This window comes from Cebus imitator, unplaced genomic scaffold (assembly GCF_001604975.1).
Source record: "Cebus imitator isolate Cc_AM_T3 unplaced genomic scaffold, Cebus_imitator-1.0 Scaffold143, whole genome shotgun sequence".
NCBI lineage: Eukaryota > Metazoa > Chordata > Mammalia > Primates > Cebidae > Cebus > Cebus imitator.
In genome coordinates this window covers 3,795,338-3,819,745 of record NW_016107458.1, presented here as the reverse complement: position 1 = coordinate 3,819,745, position 24,408 = coordinate 3,795,338, and the positions used below count along the sequence as shown (strand labels likewise).

The window sequence follows — 24,408 nt, the reverse complement described above, 5'->3', positions numbered from 1 at the left end:
CACACAGTCTGGAAATAATATTGGCTACACCTTTTTACCCTTTCTCAGTTTCACTTTCCCCGTAAGGTAAGGCTTGGCCTTAGCTTTGGAAATCTACTCTGACCAGTTAGTCGGAGTTTTTTATTTTTAGCCATGTTTTTAGTCTTAGGTAATGTCCTGTCACATCTTTCCAGTCACAGCATGAATTATGGATGTTTGTGACACAGTCCAGAAATAATTCGAAGGCACTTAATGTCAACAGTAAAGGATAAAGGTTTTATTCAGATAACTGTAAGTTGGCCCCTCTATTCAGGGCTCATCAAAAATGCATAGGTTTTCTACTGAACACAATGAAATCAAGTTAAGTCTTAGATGTGCCCATATGGAAATTGGTATTATTCCACGAAGGTCTTTAAAAAATTATATGGTTGATATTTAGGCTAGAAAATATTTATGTGGTTGACCTTTTCTATTTCTAATCTGGTTTTCTATTCATGTGGAAGCACTTTCCTCACTGCAAGCACACAACAAAAATGGTTCCCCTTTCCCAAGACAGTAATAAATACTGAGTTAAAACAGGTTCTCAACTGAGATAAATTCATTCCTTCTTGTCCATGTAACCCACAGTTACAAATTCTGTCCTAAGAAATGTCTTTTGTTTGCTCTTGCAAAGTGGCAAGTCATCTAAATCCTCACACATAACTCTGCTTATTTGTTGCCTAGTTTTCACATTGTTTGCCTGCTTTATATTTTCAGGACAACTTATTTTCCAAGAAACAAGCACACTATCAGTAGGTGTCCACAAAACCTCCAAAATGATCTGACTCCTAAGAGCTGGGCAGCGACAGCAGTACTGACTCAGGCACACAGGAGCACTAGCTAAATCATAACTAATGAGTGTGACCCTGCATTCACACTAGCACTGGCAAAGGAAAGGGGCAGGAGGTGGCCTGACACCCAAAGAGAACTCCTCGCACGCCTCCTGCCTGCTGACAAACCCAGGTCTGGTGACTCTTGCAGTGGAGTTGGGTTCTGCCTTGGGATTGGCCACTGTTGACTTTTACTCAGGCACCCTACCAAACTTCCGGATCTCCATTCTCAGCATATAAAGTGGTGCAGGCGTTTAAGACTCAAATTGTATTCTTATAACACAGACTAAATTTTCTATTTTATCAATAGAAATTAAACCAAAGAGGCCTCAGCTCACACATTCAGGAGTCACCACAGGTCCCACCACCACTTTTTAGGAAGACCTCAGTACTTTCTAAAACTATCAGATCCCTTTCTACCATTTATATACTGACATCCTACTTAACCTATAAGACAAAAAGGTGAATTTTCATAATCAAAAACAACACATTTGCTGAAAAACTGGCTCTTTCCCCGTGATTGTTATCTGGAGAATGGTGACTGTATTGTTAAAATACTGAAATACACTTCTTATGCACAAAATATTTCATATTTGGGAATTCATGTGCCCAAGATGGGAATTAGAAGCAGTCACAGAATCGAACTCCTTAGCTCCTCCAGAGTATCTGATTTCTCTAACCAGGCAATGATCTAAGGGCTGCCTCATGGAAAAAAGGTGTCTAAGCTCACTTTATTTCTTATTCTTTCTTCTATAAAACTAATAAGCCAGGAAGAAATGTTAGCTATCTGAAATGCAGAGACCACATTACTAGGTACCAGCTTATTGCTACCAACTCATCTCATAATTAATGTCTTTGATCTGTTAATCTCTTCCTCCAAAGGTATTTAAATAGCACAAGCTAATTATTTTGATTTTGATTTTTAAAAACAAAATTAATCGACTCTATAGAAAAAAATAACCTAATGATCACATTCTATATTATTCTAAATTTCCTGCCACTTGTTTATATGCTAATACACATGTGCATATTTTCATTTGCAATCAGTGATAGTGTTTTGAGTTGAATTTTTTGTTATCTTGATACATTGAAATGTACATAAAATGCAGTCTTGGTACTTGTCATTTTGAATTATGGCTTTATTATAATAAAGCCAGGTTGTTTGCTAGAATTGAGACAATTTTCAGTGCTGCCAAAAGTAAGAATATGTAGGATTCCCTATAATCGTGTCAACATTTAGCTATTGTTGTTTATTTTTGCTACTTTAACAGGCATTTCACCACTCTTCTAAAGCATACTTATTAATGTCATTACTTAAGTATAGACATATGTGACTGCCAGCAAAATTAATTTTAGGAAAAAGGCAGTCTGACCACTGAGGAATGCAACTATGGAGAACAAAAAGCAGAAGGAATTCATCCATATCTTTGAAATACAATCATATTTGAACTAAAATTACAGTTTCCTGTTAGGTTTTACTGCACACCTATTTTAAAACTGCATGTCCATCAGACTTCTAGGAGTTTGGACTTTGTATTCACTGTTTATTGCATGAATTACTGAGTGTGTTATTAAACTGGCATGTGGTATGCGGAGTCATTCTCTCTCCCTCGATACTGACGCCTTCTCCTACCTCATGTCACCAAAGTCTGAGCTGTTTAGCCTTGATTTTTACTAATTTAATAGTCACCGAAGGCATTGAATAACTTCTAACAATGACACAGCAGCTCAGATTTGTAGAGCAGTTTGTAGTATGAGAGAACAGGCATGTTACAAAAACTAAAAACTGCCCCATGTTGCACTGGTCAGGCAATGAAGGTAGTTTTCACTCAAACGTGGCTTATAGTGTAAAATTCTTGTAATAATAGGGAAAGGCAAGACAGTGCATTAAGCAGAACCTCATTTGTTCATTTAGTCATTTACTTTTTTTTAGCAGCTTCTATCTCCACAGCAGTCTGGCATGTGTAGTAGGGAGGGGAGAGATGGGCTCTGCTGCCAAGTGGTTACTGTGTGTGAAACGTATGGAGATGCTGACACAAATACTACGTGCCACACGGACTCTGATGGGTGCCACAAGAGCAATGACAACAAAGGGCTAAGGGATGCAGAAAAAAGGACAGGTTATTTCTCCCTGTGAAGTTGGAAGAGAAAACTTCCAACTTGACCTTAAAGGATGGTAGGACTTGAAAAGACACATGAGAAAAGCATAAGCAAAGAACACGGCAAAAGAAGGGCAAGACAGACGTAAGGAGTTAGACATCCACAGTTCAACAGATGTAAAGGAGTTAGACATCCACAGTTAGACAGATGTAAAGGAGCACTAATGGACTGCGGGGTGGGAGATGAAAAACGCTGCTAAGGAAGGTTAAGGCCAGATCATGGAAGGCTATGGATATCTCAAGGGCTCCACACTGAGTCAGCCAACCAAGGGGAATCCATGTAGTGGCAATGGTAACTATGCTTTTGGAAGCCTCCAGAAAAGGGTAGGATGGACTGAGGAAGTGGGGATGGCATCAGAGACCAGCATGATTACCGTGGCACAGATGAGAGGGAGTGAGGGCTTGAACAGGGAGAGGAAGGAACAGGGGAGAGAGCTCAGGTTTGTGGAGTCTTGGAATTTAATAACATTATACATGTTATACTTACTAAGCACTTGAATAAAATTTAGGAAAAAAATTACAAAATCAGCTTTCTGTAGAAAGTTTAGAATTTTTTCCCTATTGGTCTAATTTCTACAGTTGAAATTAAAAGTTTCTATGTAGAAATACTTTTTGTGATAGGCGCTTATTCTCAAATGCTAGCTTAAAGAAAACTTACTCTAAAGAAAATTATTTTCATCAGTTTTTTTTATGACACTATGTTCAAATTTTAAATTAAGGAGATGAAAACATCAGTTCTATTTTTTCAACGTAAAAGTTACTTCCCAAATACCAATGTTGTCAAGTGGCCCTCTGCAGAGAATGCAGCCTTCTCTCGAGTTCTTTGTATTTTAAATCAGGAGTGATGTGCTCCCACTCATTTGGAGAGATGAAATTGATGTTCTGAGTCACTGCCAGACATTTGCAACTAAATCAACAGCAACAGCTGCTCTGGATTTCAAATTGCTCAAGCAAATACAGAACACAGTGTGAGCTCTGGGTAATGACTTGGGAGAGAAGAAATGAGGAAGATGGGAAGGGATATATAATCTAAAGGCCACATTTTTTGGTGAGATATTCCCATGTATGATTCCCAGTCTGAGAGTAGGTAGCTGGCATACACAGAGCGTGCACTTCAATACAAACAGAACAACGAAGTGAGAGGAAGTTTAAGTACACACTCACTCTTTCTCTCTCTCTCTCTCTGTCTCTCACACGCTCTCTCTCTAAATGTAGAACCATCTGTCAAGGACTCTGGGTCTTACCTGAAAAATCAAGTGCACACACACCTCTCTGATGTTGGCCTTTCAATAGTGACAAACATTTTAGAGTTTGTGTGTCCCACACATGAATAGCAGCATCTCTTCCAACCTTAAATAAGAGGATGAGTGTTATTAACTACTACTAAGTTGCACTAACAATGATTTTGTTCCTTAGAGTGAAACATTGCTCAGAAACCAAGATAAACCCATTTGGAGACTAGGAGGAGCCTAGGAAATCATCTGGTACAACTCATTTATTTTTGAGATGAGGAAACTGTGACATTGTGTCTCTAAGAGGCCTGTCTTGGCCGTCAGGTAGAGTTCCAGCAGAGCCTAACCTGATGCTGGGCATTGAAGGCTAATTCAAATGTCCACTGTGCCTTGTTTACGTCAGTTACTTCTACCATTCCCTCTCCTGCCTTCTCAGTTTGACACAAGATTCTGCTTCTCAGTCCAGGAAGTCACCTGTACCTTGATGCTATCCAGAGTTATTTTACCCATTCTCAATTATGCTACCCACCAGGAGGAGGCCTCGCCCCCCTTCTGCCCCTGGGAAATAACATTTTCATGGCATAACTATCTTTCATTAAGATGGATTATCTTTGCAGGGATACAAGCTTCTAACACACTAATCCCCAACAATGAAGAAAATTGTAATAGTACAGTGGTTTTCTCACTTGTAATATGCAGTGGGGAGAAACCTGCTGGGTACGATGACTTTAAAAGAAAAAATGGGAGATAAAACTATAGGCATAATTGAGCAGCACTGGGCCACTCCTAGAGGTCTATGGAGGCCCAGTCTCCTGCAGGTGGCTGCTGGAATACTGTTTGCCACTGGTTTACCTTCCATCAAATACATTATTGAGTGCAGTATCTCCTCGGGGGTTTATGTAAAAAAACCAATGTCTGGCTTATAGTTTAAAAAAAAAAAAGGCTATTAAATACACATGAATCAAGCACCGTCTGTTTATAAGACAGACAAAAAATTAAGGGTAAGTGAAAAAGCAAAACAATGATCAATTACTTGTAAAACCTAATAACATCAGCTAACACAACAGGTCTCTAATTTTCAGTTGGAGGGCCAGCAAATTCATGTATAAACCAATGGCAGGCCCTTACCCTTCAGAGGATTGTAACCCTTTTAAAAACAGGTTAAATGCTATAGATCCCTTTTCCCCCAAAATACCCCTTTTTAGGGGTTGACTCCCCTCATGCTCTCATTTTCCTTCGTGGATTTCATGAACCCCAGGTTATGAACTCTGTTCAAAGGCTTTACCACCTGCATGTCAAGTTTCAGGAAAAGGGTTTGTTTCATGTTAACCTGACATTATACCAAGAATTTCTTCTCAGAATTTGCCACTTAGGTAGTCAATACCAGTTAAGTATTATCTGCAATTAAACACTCATGATAAAAGAAACTGAACAAAAATATAATCTATACATTTGAGGAAAAGAAAAAACTAAAAATACTTTTGACAATATTACTCTTTAGCCAGCAAGGTAATACATCCAAGTTAAACAGCCTTTGTTTAATAAATTAACTATTACTTTTCTCTTTCCACCCCCAAATGATTGTACAGGGTCCCTGTTTATAGTAGCTTTTTCAATTACAGACTCAATCTAAGGTTTAGGCATTTCAAAAAAAGCTCAGATAAAATTCAAAGTGTTTTTAAAAGGCTAAAATATAAATTAGTCAAAATTCTGACGGTTTTAAGTCTTACAAAAATAATTATACTCTAGATGTTACAGTATTTTTAAATGGTTCATTCAATATATATATATTATATATATATATAATATATACGTATATATTATATATATATAATATATACATATATATTATATATATATAATATATACGTATATATTATATATATATAATATATACATATATATTATATATATATATAATATATACATATATATTATATATATATATTTTTTTTTTTTTTTTTGAGACAGAGTCTCGCTGTGTCACCAGGCAGGAGTGCAGTGGTACAATCTTGGCTCAAGTACAACCTCCACCCAGCCCCCCAGGTTAAAGTGATTTTTCTGCTTCAGTCTCCCTAGTAGCTGGGACTACAGGTGTATGCCACCATACCCAGCTAATTTTTGTATTTTCAGTAAAGACAGGGTTTCACCATGTTGGCCAGGCTGGTCTCAAACTCCTGACCTCCGGATCTGCCTGCCTCAGCATCCCAAAGTCCTGGGATTACAGGCATGAGCCACTGCGCCTGGCTAATATTTATTGAGTACCTAGGATATACTAAGTCCTGGGCACACAGTGAGGAAATATAAAAAGCTACTCCTTGACAAAACTTGCACTATTTTAGTTTTAGCTGGTCCCATTCACGTATCTCATCATTCCAGGAAAAGAACTCCTCAGAGGTTTCCCAGTAGTGCTAGAACGCTTTGGTTGATTCTGCCATCATCATGGAATGATCCAATGTTCACTCAACCTTCACCTTCCTATGTCATGTTTATTTCTACAAAATATTTCTTGAATTTCTAATATGTAAACCGGTTTAAAAATTCTCTTTTTGGCTAGGCCTCAGTTTTACAGGAGATACATACCTGCCCAGTGGCCACATAGTCCTTCACTGGATGGATGGTCAGGCTGAGAATGTCATCATCGTGCCCCAGGTACAGCCTCTGGGAATGCTGCTGCCGGTTATACACGACAGCAACTGCAGCAATGTGGTAGACTACTTCTCCAGCTTGTGTGTAGAACAGATTGTTTCTACAGTCGTAGCCTCTATAACTAAAGCACAGGTCCGAGAAATGCACAGTGGTTGAACAAAAAGCAAACACATGGAGGGGAAGGTGTCAGACACAAGGCTAACATATTGGCGTGCACACGTGCAAGTAGAACCCCAGGTGTCACATAGGACAGCAATGTTTAAATGAGGATATGTGGCTGTCTGAGGGCATGAGACTACTTTCAAAGAGGCACATGGGCACTGACCATTGTAACAGAATCTGTTCCCAAATCCTCAGCTATTGTGTGCACTTTTTCGTAAAAATGATCATCTGAGAACACATCTGTGATGAGGTTCATGTATTCCCTTCCCAATATCCCCTCTCATAAACACCTTACTCCCACTGTAGAAAGCCATTCCTCTCCTCCATCTGAAATCCTACTCCGGTGTATTACTCTGGAGCATAGACCCTTCCAGGGACACCAAAACAAATGAAGAATTCAAAATACAAGCAAGGATGTCGAAAGAAAACAACTCTAATGACTGGCTAAGAAATCCTGCAAATCAAGGGATTTTCAATTCTTTGCTTTCAACAAAATTGTACAGAGACTTAATGGAATTATCAGCTGAAAGATCATCATTTTGTGATATATCAAAATCAAATATGACTTTTTTGGCCTATCATAGGAGTTTGAAGAATTGAGTAAAATCGCTATGATAAAATTGCCTCCACTCTTACCTACTTTAAAGAGAATAGACTTTCTTAGTGCTTACATCTATAAAAAAATGCAAACTGGGAATAGACTCAATACTTAATTTTACTACATTCTAACAATAAGTAATATACACGCACCAATTTTGCAACTGAAAACCAATCCACTATATTAAAATAATTTCCAATAAAAGTTTTCTGTGCTTAATAATTATATGTCACAATTAGTAATATATTTATGTTGATTTAGTCAATTTTTACAAATAATTATAATTCAATCAAAGAAATGGTTAATGGAGCAGCACTATCTAATAGAAAAAATAACATGATCCTAAGTAACTAAAAACTTGTTAGTTGCCACATTAGAAAAAAATGAAATGAAATTTATTTGAGTAACATTTTTAAATCCAGTACACATCTAAGACATTACTATGTCAACATGTAATCAATATAAAAGCTTGTAAGATATTTTGCATTCCTCTTTTCATAGTAAGTCTTCAAAATTGGTGTGCATTTTACACAGAGCACATTTTTTCTCAGAACAGCTGTATTTTAAGTGCTCGGTGGCCATGTATGTGGCTAGTGGATACTGTATTGGGCTGAGGTACAGTCTTATGATCCCAGAAGATAATTTTTTTTTTCTTGCAGAGGGTATGATATAGTGACAAAGAACTCTCAAGCATACACACATTATGTTAGGGTAAAATTTTATGGAAAAATTAGAATGGAGATAGGAGCTTAAGTAGAAATATGAATGATATAAAATATCCTCCTGTTATAGAAGGATTTGTTCATACATTTTTTTCGCCCTTTGAGACAGGGTCTCCCTCTGTTACCCAGGCTGGAGTGGCAAGATCGTGGCTCACTGCAGCCTAGACCTTCCCTCTCAGGCGATTCCCCGACCTCAGCCTCCTGGGTAGCTGGGACTAGAGGTGCATGTCACTACATCTGGCTAGGTTTTGTAGAGATGAGACTTCACCATGTTGCCCAGGCTGGTCTAGAGCTCCTGGGCTCAAGTGATCCACCTGCCTCGGCCTCCCAAAGTGCTAGGATTACAGGGGGAGCTGCTGTTTTTTGTCACACATACTTTTTAAGTTGATAATAGTGAGAATCAAATATTTATGGCATTTAGGTTCCTTTGCATCCACTTAAAGGACTGATGTATTCATAATACAGATATAGTCTTCTCAACCATTTAAAGTTACACTAAAAAGTTTTAGTTGTCTACTTAAAATATGCAAGGGTGCATATAATTTTACAAAATTCAAAGTTATTTTGGGCACATGCGCAAAAAATATTTGAAGAAAATGCTGTCCTATGGTGGAGCCAGTGAACAGAGCAGGGGATTAGAGGAAAGGAGAAAGAGGAAGTGAAGATGGTGATGAGAAAAAAATACAGCAGCAATGAGCAGCAGTAGTCTTGATGTCATGGAATCACATGAAGTCTGAGAAATCTAGAGACAATCACATTGTGATAGCCACAGAACATAAACGAGAAAACTGGACAGAGAGTCATACTTTAAAAAGCAACCACAGGTGCAAGTACACGTTGCAGGGAAGAGCTAGCCTGAAGGAGGACAACACTGAGGAGAGAGGACCCCTAAAGCCTGGTGCTAAGGCTGGTGACAGCCAGGCAGAGAGAGGAAGAGGCATAGGTGATTACGACAGAGCACCTACCCGTGTATGAACTGGAGTTTCAAGCTGTCCTCGGGAGCCTTTTCTCGTTTGAGGAAGGGCACTATGTGGTTTTTCTCTTTACTTTGTTGCTTTAGCTGAGGTAGATCTTCTTTGTAAACCTTAAAGTACAACAGAAACATCTGGGTGAGATGCCTTTCATCAGGTTCCACAAACATCAGTCTCTTGGCATTCTTGTAAAATCTTTAATTGCTTTAATACAATGCTTTGGAAAACATAAGACATAAGACTGAATATTACTTTTTCCTAATAAACAAAACTAATATAAAATATTTTTAATAACTGGGATTTTAAAATAATCTGTTGATTTGTTACTGTTTTCTTAACATGTAAAATATATATTAGTAAATTTTAAAGAAAATTAAGTATCAGTGAAATATAAATAAAATATTTTATTTCTTCTAAGGCCAGAAATCTCTTGCTGATTCTGAGATTTGAAAAATGTGGACCTCAGGAGTCATGACAATTTTCTCCTAAAATCCCTCTTTGGAATTACATTCCCTTCATAACTTCATGCATCATAACAGATCTGAGATACAGAGCAAAGATCAATCTTGGTCTAACTTGGAACCTAAAATGTGCTGCTGATTGTACCATTTAAATGTACATAAAGCTCAATCTGTTTTTTACTGTGTATTTATGCTTTACTACCAAGAAATGTCCATTTAACATGTGGAAAATGAAATCCAATCTAGTAATAATTTCTCATCTTCATTAAGTTTTTGCCTGATCAAACTATTTTTAAAAATCATAAAATATAAGGTCCCTGTTTAGGATTTGATCAAGAATCATTTTTAAAAAGTCAGAAGAAATCTCACTACTGTTTTGTCTACTACAGATGCAATTAACTAAGCTTCTAGAATCTAAAGATAATTATTCGTCTGAATTCATGATGCTTTCATCAGCTCACCAACTATTTACTTTAGAGCAATGAATTCCAGTCTTGGTATTTCTACTGTTTAAACAGGTCTCATAGCCTCTCTGGGCCTCAAATTCTCATCTGTAAAATTGAGTCTAAAAATCCCTGTTCAGGAATATTGTGAAGGTAAATCACATACCGGTGAAAGCATTGGAAAGTGAAACATGAGGGAGAATATACAGGTTGAGTATTCCTTATTTGAAATGTTTAGGATCAGAAGTGTTTCAGATTTCAGGTTTTTTCAGATCTTGGAATATTTGCATTACACTTACTGGTTGAGCATTCTAAATCCAAATGAAAATACAAACTGCTGCAATGCACATTTCCTTTGCGCATCATACTGGTACTTATGAAGTTTTAAATTCTGGAGAATTCAGATTCAGGATATTCAACCTGTTTAGGTTGTAGGCATGAATTTTATGTCTACCTTTTCATTCTTTTATTTATTTTTCTTAGAGACAGGATCTTGCTCTGTCACCCAGACTGGAGTACAGTGGTATGATCATGGCTCACTGTAGCCTCAAACTCCTGGGCTCAGGCAGTCCTCCCACCTCAGCTTCCTGAGTAGTTGGGGTTATAGGCACATGCCCAGCTGTTTTGTTTTGTTTTGTTTTGTTTTGTTTTGTTTTGTTTTGTAGATACAGAGACTATGTTAACTAGGCTGGTCTCAAACTCCTAGCCTCAAGTGACCCTCCCACCTCATCCTCCCAAAGCATCAGGATTACAGGAATTAGCCACTGTGCCTGGTCCCTTTTCATTCTTCTACTGGCATCATTTTATTAAACAAATACTTCCTGATTAAAGATTTCTTTTCCTAAATTTTGTGTTCATTCTGTTTAGATTTTATCTCCTGATACCAGAGTATAATATTGTTTAGTGTTTGCATAATATTTCCACAATAATAATTTCCTTTCAGGCAAGATCGAGAGTACGTTCAGGGTTGTATGGCCACAGACAATAATCTCTCTTGAAGTTCTTTTTAGGAGTCGTATTGCATAATACAATGTGTCAATAAACAGTCAAGCTGATTTAGTCATGGGGTTGACCCAAAACCATCAGACTGTCTTGGTACGAATCCAATTTTTCAAACCCTGAACAATGAGGGGTGATTATGGCTAAAAAATATTCCAATTTAGTGCTTATTTAAAGGCAAACCAAGTAGCTCATAGAATGTGCACTTTGGAGAGAAGCCTAGATAAGCAATGTTATCCTAATACTACAAGCAAAATGGACCTGGGCAAGATACTCAACTTCTCTCAATACATGGTAGTTGCCATAGGCCTATATCCTAAATCTCCACTGGCAACACTGACAGTTGATGTATCTGAAATTTGAAGTTCTATTCATTCCACATTCATGTACAGAATTTGCTTCAAATACTTTTGGTAAGTGACAAGGAAGAAAAAGAGAACCCCCATGGTTACTGCCATAACAAGGTGGTATGTGTTCAAATCCCTCTGAGGGACTGCTTTAACACTCACTGTTTAGTGCTAAAATGATATGTCAACTTCCAAAACAAATTGAAGGCAACTGACCAACTTTTCTACTAGAGGTAATTTCTGACTGCAGAGATTAATACACATTTGAGCTTTTACTTTAAATGGATAATTACTTTAATTAAATGGATAATGGTTGCAGTAAGTTAATAGAAAACCTGGGCTAACAAGCTCACATGCAAATCATCATGCCTCCAGCATATCCATCCTTGTAAAGAAAACACATGCTTTCATAATCTGCTAAGAAAGTGAAAAAAGACCTATGGCTTCCTTGCACATTTTTCTTCAAAAAAATATTTTCAGTTTCAGGTGCTAGGGAGGCAAAAAGCCCAAATACCCGGGGTTGAGTTTTGAAACTTTGCAATTACGTTCCACTGAAATAAATTTTAACCGTGTGACTGGGTAAACACTTTGTTTTTATCCGGCACTTAAAGGCACAAAGTAGACTATTTTTCTTGTTTTTGCCTTAATTCTCATTGTCTAAGTATCAGTCATTTTTAGTGCAATGTCCAAATCCAATGAGATCCCGTTCTGGGGTTACAAATTTTCATTGCTCCCTGCTTACTGACCTGGCGATCATAATTGATTTGAGTTTCTTGCTCAATATCAGAGTCCAATTCGGGCACATCAGATAAATCTGAATCAGATTCTTCACTATAGGAATCAGCTCCACCTTCTGCAGAGAAACAACCCATTAGAAACAAAAGCAAAAATTCTGAGACTCTGAGCAGCTGAAATTATCTAAAATATTTTTCCTTTTATGCCAGCAAAGTAAATAAAAACTATACCATAGTTTTCATTTAATATATATTGTGAAAACATCTTTCTTTCATCTTTGGGTTTAGTTCAGCCCACCCTTCACTCCTTTCAGAAACATTAACAGACTAGGGAAACTTCCTTTTCCACACCACTCACCAGGCAGACGAAACCCATTTATACTTTTTTTGAGACAGTGTCTGTCTCCCAGGCTGGAGTGCAGTGGCACAATCTCAGCTCACTATAACCTCTGCCCCCGGGGCTCAAGCAATCCTCCCACCTCAGCCTCCTGGCAGCTGGGACTACAGGTACATACCACTATGCCCAGCTATTTTTTAAAATTTTATTTGTAGGGACAGGGTTTTGCCATGCTGCCCAGGTCGGTCATTTACACATTTCTATTAGATAGTAGAAACCTGGGTTTTCAGCTTTGCTTTGTAAAATGGCAGGTTTTATAAATGGAAAGGCGGGGGCAAAAATAAATGCAACCATTTACTTCAATACAGATCCTCTTTAGCCTTTTAACATGCCCACTGAGTGTTGCTAATTGTCACGGCCCAAACCACTGCAGAACTCTTCCCAACAGTTATTCATATAATCTTTCATTTTATCACCTGCTCATCCCTGCTGACATCAGACTGGATATAAATGAAAAGACTACATATATGTCCATTGAATGGGAACACATAGGCCGCGGCCATGAACCATTCCTTGAGCCCCATTCTGAAGGCCACTTCCATTTCAAAGGTTACCCTGTCCCCCTGCAGCCTGACTGAGCAGACCCTCTGCCTGTTACAACTGTCCTAAGGAAGCTGAAATGTATTCTCTCCTGTTATCCCCCAAAGGTTAATTCTTCACATAAACCTTAGACCTTCAAAATGCACTTGGGATATCTGCTGATGGTTTTATAGAGGTTTCCTTAAACCTCTATAGAGTTTAAGGTGTGATGATTCTCCTTCCACTTACTACTTTCAATACTCTGCCTTTAACTTTAGATAATTTGATGAAGATGTTTCTTGGGGTGCATCTTTTTGGATTCACCTTATCTGGTGTCCTTTGTGCTTCCTAGATTTGGCTTATTTTTTTTCCTAGGCATGAGAATTTTTCTGCCGTTATTTCTTTGAACAGATTTTCTGCCCACTTCTCTCTCTTCTTTTTGGCATGTTGGTAACACGTAACTTGTTGGACCACCATAAGTCTCTAAACTATCTTTGTTCTTTTTCATTTCTCAGATTGGATGATTTTCAGTAATCTGTCTTTAAGCTCACTGTTCCTTTCTTCTGCCTAATCTAGTCTGCTGTTGAACCTCTCTACTGAATTTTGCAGTTCAGTTACAGTACTCTTCAGAGAAAGTTTTTTGTTGTTGTTTTTGGTTTTTTGAGATGGAGTCATGTTCTATCACCCAGGCTGCAGAGCGGTGGCACAGTCTTGGCTCACAACAAACTCTGCCTCCTGGGTTCAAACAATTCTCCTGCCTCAGCCTTCTTTGTCGTTGGGATTACAGATGTACGCCACCACACTTGCTGATGTTTGTATTTAGTAGAGACTGGGTTTCACCATGTTGGCCAGGCTGGTGTTCAAACTCCTGACCTCAAGTAATCCACCTGCCTGGGCCTCCCAGAGTGCTGAGATTACAGTCATGAGCCATTGCACCCAGCCCATCTTCAGCAAAAATATTTTGGGTGCTTTTTAAAAACACTATCTCTGAAGTTCTCAATTTGTTCTAGTATTGCTCTCTTGACCTCACTGAGGGTTTTTATGACTATTATTTGGAATTCCCTGTTGGGTAAATCACATCTCTCTACTTAACTGGGGTTGCTTTCTGAGAGATCTTGTTCTTTTATTGGGAATTTCATTTCTTCATTGTTGTTGACACTCTATGTTGGTTTCTGTGCATTCGATTTAAAAAGAAAAAAAAAAAAAAAAAAAAAAGCTCCTTCTCCTTATCTTGTCAGACTGGCCTTGTACAGAAGAAGGATCTCACCAATCTGACTGGCCAGTGGTTTTGAGGTGCCTCTCAAATCTGTGTGTTTGCCCAGGCTACTCTTTTGGTGGCCCTAGAACTTAAAATGTGCCATGTCCTGTTGGTACCACAAGACTGTAAAGGTAGAAGACATTAGACTCCCTTGATGTAGCTGGAAGGGTTGGGGTATGGACTCTGTGTTTCAATTCCTTCTGTCCTCACAGTGAAGCTGAGCACAGCCATTTACTGCTTACTTTTTCTGCGCTAAGCCAAGTAGGCAATCTGTGGCAACTGCCTGTACTCACATTTAGGCTGTACCCTCTGATCCTGGGGAGTCAGCTCATGAAGTGGCCCACTGTACCTCTGCTTCTTCAATTTCTGTGGTCTAAGTCCACTCAGGAATGCAAAGCCCCATCAATTTCCAGAGTTAGGTAATTGAGGAGACAGTCTCGTGGGTAGGAGCTATAGAAGGTGTGGCACTTGATATATGGCTAAACTTTTTCCAGGGAGTGCAGGTAGGCTCAGATTTATCACTGGAGTGAGCCAGAGCAAAGGCTCATGAAGTGCTCAGCTCCGGCTGCTGGAGGGCTACTGTATGTTTGCCCTGTTAGCTCCTTGATGCAAGTCATTAGATGGCAGGTCATCAAAACGCCATTGGAAGTGTATGCTATAAAAATGGGAGTTGCACATTCCTAACTTTTTTCTGCACTGCTCAAAGGGGATGTAGCTCCTGAAGTATTTGTAAACCCATTTAAGACCACCTCTTTGTTCTGTGATATAGGAAGACAAGAATATTCCTAGTCTCTTCTGTTCCCAGAGCAAAAAAGCTTTAGGATGGGGCCCTCTGGGAGGTAACTGTAAAAGCTGGGCATACAACACATGGCATAAACCCTGCCTGGGAAGAAATGAGGGGGTACATTCTTAGAGTCCTTCTCATCACTGCTTCTAAGGGAATAAGCTCCTGGAAGTGCCTACAGGTCCATATAAAACTTCTACTTTTCTCTATGAACTAGACAGACACTCATATACTTTGTCCCCTCTGCTCCCAGAAGTGGGAGGTTTATAGCTTCCACCTTGAGTGGAATCTATAAAAGTCGGGGAGTTCAATGTGTGGACAAACTCCTTCCAGAGGATTTTTTTTTTTTTTTGAGACAGAGTCTCGCTCTGTCACCAGGCTGGGGTGCAGTGGCATCATCACGGCTCACTGCAACCTCCACATTCCTGGTTCAAGCGGTTCTCCTGCCTCAGCCCCCCTAGTAGCTGGGACTACAGGTGCACGTCACCACGCCCAGCTAATTTTTGTATTTTTAGTAGAGACGGGGTTTCACCATGTTGGCCAGGATGGTCTTGATCTCCTGACCTCATGATCCGCCTGCCTCGGCCTCCCAAAGTGCTGGAATTACAGGTGTGAGCTACCACGCCTGACCTCCAAAGGATATTATTAGACCTGGAGTCATCACTGGGATGAGTGATGAGAGGAGACTCCGAGGTAGCAGTCTGTTTCTCATGCTGCCTGCTGGGCTAATGTGTGTCAGCCCCTCTAACTCCCTGTTGCATATTAGTTAGAAGCCAAGCTGCCAAGCAGCCTCTGGAAGTGTGTCATAAACCCCATCTAGGGAGAAACTGGGCTGCATTTTTTGAGCCTCTTCTCAGAACTGCTCCCATGGGATGAAGCCCCTGGAAGGCCTGCACACTTGTATCAAACTGAGGCTTCTTTCCTGTAGCTTAGAGACTCCCAAAGGCCTAATGCCCTCCATGCCTAGAGCTGGTGAAAGAAGAGCCAATCCATGGGGAACCTAGAGTTAGGGCACTATGTGTGAGGTCCAAACTCTTCTCTCCACAGGGAGAAGCTGGATGGTAAAGATTCCTGTCCTGATTTCATGAAGCAGTGCTCAGGGCCAGGTTCCTGCCAGAGTGTGCCTCAGCTTTTCCTACCTACCCGATGTGGATGTTATTTCAGTTGCCTGGTGGGTAGGAGTTTCTCAACTTGTATGACTGTCTCTTGGAGGGAAATGACCTGCGAATCAATGTTTATTTGGTGTTCATGAGTGGAGGGAATGTCACGAGCTTCCTAGTCTGACATTTCTGAAGTCACATTGCTGACGTCACACTGCACTTGGTATAGCAACATCCTTTGAAGAAAATTATCCAACTAGCACATAATAATCTTTAAAGCTTTTTCTTTTCTTAAAATTTAGGACTACAAAAATCAGTTTTCCAAAATCGCTTAAACCCCTTACCTATAGAATACATGTTAGATCATTCTTTGAAATGCCTATTTAAAAATAAAATGATATTAAGAAATTATTGCTGGATTTACCTTGGGGTGCAGTTTCCAGCATGCCGTTGCTGACACCTTCTGGAATAAACCTCCACTGGAAAACCGAGTGATCAGCCCCTCCTGTGCTGAGCACCCACTGAAAGTCATGGGACCAGCGGACATTTGTGACATGTGCAGAATGGCCCACGTACTTTCTAAATCTGGCTCCTGAAAGAATATTTTTTGAGAGGATTAGTTATGAAAAAAGAAGCGTTCATTAGTTTAAAAAACCCCCACTCCTATTCATGTTGAAGAGTAAAATCTTTAAATATATCCAAAAATGATGTTTAATTTTACATATAACATATAAGCAAATGCTCCAAAAGATATGTCAATTATTCCAATATGCAATAAGCTAAAAATAGGTCTTAAAATGTAAGCCCTGTGGGCTTACATTTTAACAAGTTCAGAACACATCTGAACCTCTTCCATATGCTGCCTACTGCTTCACTGATTCCGAAAATAAATGATAGAGAGTGAACATCTTACACATTCTTATTTAAATGCAAGATAAAACAGGCAATCCTTTGCAACAGGGAAACAGAAAATAATTCTATGGAAATAAAATTGTTTGGAGTCACGTAGACCTAGCGTTTGGAGAATCATTTCCTACCCCTTAAACTGGTTGCTTTACCTAGTGAACACTAGCCCCAAGGTAGTGAGTGTAATAGAAAAAGCTACTTGGAGTGATATTTGTGGGTGAACTACAGTAGTAAGTCCTTCAGCATATGCTCAGTACACAGCAGCTCAAGGTACTCAAGTAATAAGCAGGGTCCATCTTACATGGAGGCCTAGAATCCCACAGTCCATGGGAGATTTCAGGAGATCAAACACCCCCCATGCTCTCTTCAAAAACATTTCTATTTCTTAGAGTTTCTCTAAATGAAATCTCTTTTGTTAGGGTAGGGGGAGGCCATCTGTTCGACTATTATATGTGTAAATTTCAAATGTCCACTGGAGATGCAATGATTTATAAGGTGAAAATTACTGCTGCATGCCATGCTCCCACATTTTTTGAGAGCACACTGTGACCAGATAAGCCCCATTATATGAGGGGTTCTAAGAAAAAATAGGGGAATTCTGCTGCAGAAGGGAAAGGAAGCATGGGGTCTCAAAAGCAAACTTGCCTATGTCAAAAAGTTACCTAAATCAGTTTCAGTTAAAAAATCAAACTGGCTCCAACTAAGGTCAGTTGGAAATGTTGATAATTGAGTAATTGGGGAGCAAGGTATACTCTTCCCATCTCTCTCTACATCTTAAAGTGTTGGCCCATTCTTTGCTTCCTTGACCTTTATACCTTCCCCACAGATCAATATGCCTATTTCTTCGTAGTGGTTTAAAAATAGGTCCACAAATTATATGACACAAAATGAACAGAATATGGCAAAAGTAACGGTGACATCTAAGAGGAGGTGATAAAAGGTCCTGCAGATTCTTCCTTGCTCTGTTTCTTGGATCTCTATATGCCACATCACAAGCACACTTGAGCAATCTACGGAGAGGCTCACTTAGCAGGAACTGAGGCCTCCTGCCAAGAGCCACGTAAGTGAGCCATCTTGGAAGTGAATCCTCTGGTCTCAGTTTAACCTTCACTTGACAGCACTTGGGAATCTGTGACTCCCAGAAATCATGATATAATAAATGTTTGTGCATTTAAGCTTTTAAGTTTAGAGGATAATTTCTTATGCAGCAACAGATAACTAATATAGTCTTTGCAAGCTAGAACTAGAACCTGCAAAAGCGTTAGTGTCATTAGTGCTTAGGTCTTATCTCTCTGATCCTTTCTTTCTGCCTTCTCTCCCCCTCACTCACTCTGCTCCAGGCACACTGTTCTCTCTGCTATTCCTCAAACAAGCTAAGCATTCTCTGCTTCTAGGCCTTTGCTGTTTCCGCTGTTTGAAGTGCTCTTTCCCTAAATATCTGAATGGCTGGATCCTTCATTCTTCTTCAGGTTCCAAGTCAAATGAAGCCATAACAGCAAGCTTCTCTTTGACCAACTTATTTAGAACAGCAACACTACGCCGCCCAACTCCAGCATTCTCTACTCCCACTGTTTGCTTTATTTTTCATCATAGCACTTCTCACAATCAGATATGTTTACATGTTCTTGTATATTAACTGTGGATCTTCAGTAGAACAAAGCAGCTCCATGAGGGCAGGGATTTGTGCTTGTTTTCCTCTTTGGCATATCTCCATCGCCTATGACAGCATTTAACAAACACTTAATGAATAAATGAAGATCTTTCTCTCAGAAGGCTTTCCTTGGGACACTGAATGAAGGCCTGTCTCTCAGAAGGCGTTCCTTGGGACACTGAATGACTTCACCAGACATCTTTGTCCTCTGCACCACAAGGAGGGCTCAGGCCTCAGCCCTCACCCCCTCTCTATCGACCTCCTCTCCCATGGCTTTAAAGTGTTGTCAGTGTGACTGCCAGGTGCTCATCTCCAGCCCTGAAGTCTTCCTGGAGTACTGACAGCTCTGTGCCACGTCTATCTGGATGCCCAATATGGGCCTCTAACTTACAACAGGGAAAACAGACCCAGACATTCCCCTTGCCCTTATGTGCACTCCCAGAGACAAACATTTTTTTTCTAATTTTCCCAGCTCTGTAAATGCTGCCACCACGTACCCCAATGCTCAAGTCCCAAACTTAGGAGTCATCCTTGATTATTTTCTTTTCCTCTATTCTCATATCCAATCCATCTGTAAAAGCCTCAACTCTCCCTGGAAACTGTATCTGAAGCCCAACCACCTCTCTGTGTCTCTTCCTAATACCTTTATCTAAGCTGCATCATCTCTTACTGGACTCTTGCAGTAATCTCTCTACTGGAAACCTCCCCTTTCCTAACCATTCCACAAAATATCAAAAGTCTTAAAAACTTAGATCGGTTGTATCACTCCATGTAAAACCATCAATAGTTTTTCACTGCACTTAGAAGACAACTCCAATTTCTAGCAGCGGCCGGGGGGCCTTTATGACATAGCCCTGCCACCCTCTCCAGTGCCATGGTACGCAACTCTTCCCCTCGTGCACTATGTTCTAGCCACACTGGCCTTCCTGTCCCTGCACTGCATCAAGCTCATCCATGACATATGGAAAGCCAGCACTGGCTCCTCCAAGATCCAAGATCCAAGATTTCCACAACTCAAGTCTTAACATTCAGGATGCTCATCATAGGAGGCGGCTGTTCAAGTTGTCTATAAGCCACGTGCCATAAAATGTGCAACCCAAGTCCACTTGCTGTGGGGAAATGGATACTTTCATGGGTTGCTGAGGTGTAGTGCTAAGGAGGAATGGAATGGGTATTCCAGGTGGAACATGGAGAGCCTCTGAGTCTCCCCTTGAAGTAGGGGTGAGTGCCAAGGCTATTAGGACACGGCAAATGTCACTGAGCAAGACCTTGGATTTTACCTCGTTTCAGTGTCTGTGTGGTGATGATCAAACAGGATATATAGTCTAAGTGGTATCAGGGAAAGCTGTCAGTATTGATCCTAATTACTTTAAGATGTGAAAACTGTCAAAATGAGAAAAACAAATTGGTTTGGCTATGTAAACACAATACCAGTAGCAACCATTTTCATTAACTGCAGAACACTTATGTCTAATTACTGTACAACTGAATATTATCCACACATAATTGCAAACATGTCAAATTAACTTGGTTGTGAGTTTTTAAAAATCCCAGTAGAAAACAATAATGCCTGCTCACTTCCTACAACTGCTCATGGTCATCAGCACCTGCTCATATCTGGCTGTTTACAGGTTTAAAACGTGCATGGAATATTTATCACTTGTCACCTAAATTATAGACAGACACATTCCACCAACTGCTATTATTCCCATCAACAATTCCCACTTTTTATTCACCTCCCCACCAGGACTTGTGGCACAAAAATGACACAGAAGACTGAATGTCTCAGATGCAAATTATAAGATTTATAAGCCATCTGTCATGAAAAGTAGAACACAAGTCCATTTGCTATGAAGACGTGGATACTTTTGTAGGTTGCTGAGGGTTTGCTATTCTCACCATATGTCATCTGGCTGTCCATCTCTCCTCATTCATGCAGATGCCCTCTGTGTGCCATTATCCACAGTTGATTTTTATGTAACGGTGACTCATTTTGACAGCACAACCCACCCTCTCTAATATAGTTTGGATATGTGTCCCAAATCTCATGTTGAATTGTAATCCCCAGAATTGGAAGCAGAGCCTGCTGGAAGGTAACTGGATTATGGGAGTGAATTTCTCACAAATGGGTTAGCTTCATTCTCTTGGTGCTGTCCGCATAATAGTCAACAAATTTTCACGAGATCTGGTTGTTTAACAGTGTAGGGCACCTGGCTCTAGTTCTATTGTTCCTGCTCTGGCCATGTTACATGCCTTCCCTTCTCCTCCTTCACCTTCTGCCGTGATTCTAAGTTTCCTGACACCTCTCCAGAAGCCAAGCAGATGCCAGCATCATGCTTCCTGTATAGCCTACTGAACCATGAGCTAATTAAACCTATTTTCTTTATAAATTACCAAGTCTCAGGTACTTCTTTATAGCAATGTAAGAATAGACTAACACACCCTTTCTGTTCTAATAATAGATCCACATTTCCATTGCTATTTTCCAGACCCAAGACCACCTTACAAGACTTGGGGATGTATAGTAGATACCAGTTCTCATTGAGTTATGTTTATTCCCAAGTTCTGACACCGGAGACAAGTAGTGGTGTCTCTGACCCCAAAGTTGTTTCTTCTCAATTCTGAATTCCCAAGTACTCTTCCTGGAGGCCTAACTTACCCTCTGCAGGTATATTACTCAATCTAACAAGATACACCCTATTACTCAAAGGGCCCTTGTCTGGAGAAAGAAGAGTATGAATTGGGCATGTTTAGGTAATCCTGTGCCTTGTGCATTTTAAACGCATGGTTGTTTTGTGATGTCTCACTGATGGTGGTTTTGTTATGCATTTTATGTTCCCTTTATACCACAATTGTCTGCTTCAAAACTGCCAGTTAGCCGAAAATGACTTTCTGATTGCATTTTTCAATCCCTTTCCTTGCTTAATCTAAAAATTGTTCAAGTGAAAGTTTTCAGGCAGCAGCATGTCCCTGTTGATTACTTTTCTAAGATCAGATTTTCAGGCACAGCTGAGGAGTCTCAGAAGAGCCTGAATATGGGCTTTGCCTAAACTTGCAAAGGAAGAGGAGGACAGTCATCACATGGTTAATTCATCACCTTCTACAAAGCTTGAGCATTCGACATAATTGAAGTCAAACACTTTTAAAAACAAAACAAAACAATAAAACATGAGGGCAGAGAGGGTTGTTTTGAATTAAACTTATCTCAAAACTTCCACCAGTTATGTAAATTTAGTTTCCAAAATTAGTGCTATGACGAGAGGTCCATAAAGTATATTTTCACCAGAACAACCACAGTCAGATTTTAATTATGTTTGAAAGGATTTGCTTTGCTTTTCCATGTATAAGCACAATAGCTCTGAATCATAAAAGAATTTTAGTTGCAACATTTTAATGGACTATATATAAACTATGAATATTTACATAAATATAACTTATTTGAAATGTGAAACAAAGCTTACCAATCACAATATGGTAATAACTCTATTAGCAAATTCTTAAATTTGCAAAACCGCGAATCTTAGGATGTCAGAAGTAGAAGACATCAATGCCACATTCTAACTATTTAAAATTGTAGAAGAGTAAATATAAATATACAAGATAAAATAAAGAGTGTATTGGAACAGACAGCAGGAAGATCAGCCTTAATTGTACTGTACAGTTTACAGTAAATCTTTATGCAATAAAACATCTCTTTTGGCCTTACCTCTCTTGAGACAAGGAAATTTAAACAATTTAACCAGTCCAAAATCATCTCCAGACACCAGCACTGAGCTGCTGTAATTTGCATCCACTGAGTTGACATCAGTAACCTCAGTGTATTTGGGCCAAATTCCACTCACTTCAGGGCCTTTCACACATGTCCAGGAGGCCCAAGGAATCCCTTTAATTTCTTCTTTACTTGTTAAAGGCTTCCCAGCTGAAAATAATCAATATTAACCTTACATTTAAATAAAAAGCTTATTCTAATTTACTTTATTCATTTTTTATAAAGATCAGAAACTTAAAAAAAAACTTTTATAAATTAATAAAACTACATATTCTAATCTCTTTATCCCATTTGTCATTTTTTTTTGCATGGTTTAAAGAAAGCCCATACTCAAAATTCTCAGACATAAGAAGAAAATGATTAAATATTCAGGTAACGCATCCCTAAATATCCTGACGCGATCACTACACATTCTATGCACATAACAAAATTTCACATGTACCACATAAACACACAAATGTATCAAAAAATTTAAAAAGAAAATGATTATCATATTAAATGTAATGTCTCAAAGCTACTAACATTTACTTATCTAGATACAGATGTTTTTATGCTTTGCATTATTAACGAAATGACTTTTATCATGTATCATCAGGTTTAGTCAACAATGCTTTGCCAGGTTTTAAAAACTTGGGCTAAGTTCATCCTGAACTTCTATTTCTCACAATTTAAGGATGCTCAGAAGTGATGTTTTTAAAATTCAGGCTCAATAGATTAATGAAAAAAAGTTAGAGAATATTATTTAAATTTGTAAGTACTAAGCACTGAAAATCTACAAGATTATGATGAAATAAAATATAAATCATAGGGGAAAATAATCCCGACCGTTGTGCAGGGTAAATTCCCAAACGGATGGCCTAGTACCCAATTCCCACCACAGCAGGTCAGGGATGTTCCCCAGAGAGCACACAAAGGAGGAAACACAAACAAGAAACATTTGGGAAACTGTTTAGCCACACACAATTTTCAAATTCAAAATCTAGACAATTAAGCATATTACCTAATTTCTTTCTCAAAATAAGTATTTTCAAAATAAAGAATGTGAGAATAAATGCTCTTATATAATACTGGTGCATTATAAAATTGGCACCTTCAAATTCTGGACTATAAAAACAGCATTACATAAAAATTCATGACAGAGAAAACAAAGTAAAAATGTTTGTAGTTGGAACATAGACTTTGACCTAGCGTCTTGCCCTGAAGAATACAGTCCTTGGAATAACTCAAGAGAGAAAATTTCACCAGTACAAAGGCATTTGGAATTCCAACAGCTGGACCAACAAAGAAACTAGAAATAAGCCCAAATACCCAATAATAGGAGAATGATGAAGTAAATTATGGTATCACCCCTGAACAGGACAGTATTTTGTTACTGCAAATGATAAACATGTGTTTAATATTTTTTATGTACAAATATATATATAATAATATCAAGCAAAGAAGACAACCAAAGAAATACATACCTCAGCAATGGTGCGCTGAAGAGTTTGATGAGGCAGAGTCTTATTTATGACATTTATTTTATTTTATTTTATTTTATTTTTCCCATTTATTTTATTGCATTTTAGGTTTTGGGGTACATGTGAAGAACATGCAGAATTGTTGCATAGGAACACACATGGCAGTGTGATTTGCTGCCTTCCTCCCCATCACCTACATCTGGCATTTCTCCCCTTGCTATCTCTCCCCAGCTTCCCAC

General features: G+C 39.0%; 1 protein-coding gene across 7 annotated transcripts in view; it reads right to left on the bottom strand.

Annotated features, from left to right (window-relative positions):
• The window catches only part of EML6 (EMAP like 6), a 253,399-nt gene that overhangs the window by 87,680 nt on the left and 141,311 nt on the right, over window positions 1–24,408 (bottom strand). For all 7 annotated transcript variants that reach the window (XR_005202459.1, XR_005202460.1, XM_017542366.2 and 4 more), the window contains exons 11-16: window positions 22,647–22,859; window positions 16,808–16,975; window positions 12,338–12,444; window positions 9,336–9,454; window positions 6,823–7,009; window positions 4,252–4,357 (exon numbers count right to left, since the gene is read on the bottom strand). Coding sequence is in view for 5 of the 7 variants with exons in the window: in XM_017542366.2 (XP_017397855.1) it covers window positions 4,252–4,357; window positions 6,823–7,009; window positions 9,336–9,454; window positions 12,338–12,444; window positions 16,808–16,975; window positions 22,647–22,859 (900 nt within the window). In the remaining 2 variants the exon portion in view is untranslated. The remainder of the gene's footprint in view (window positions 1–4,251; window positions 4,358–6,822; window positions 7,010–9,335; window positions 9,455–12,337; window positions 12,445–16,807; window positions 16,976–22,646; window positions 22,860–24,408) is intronic.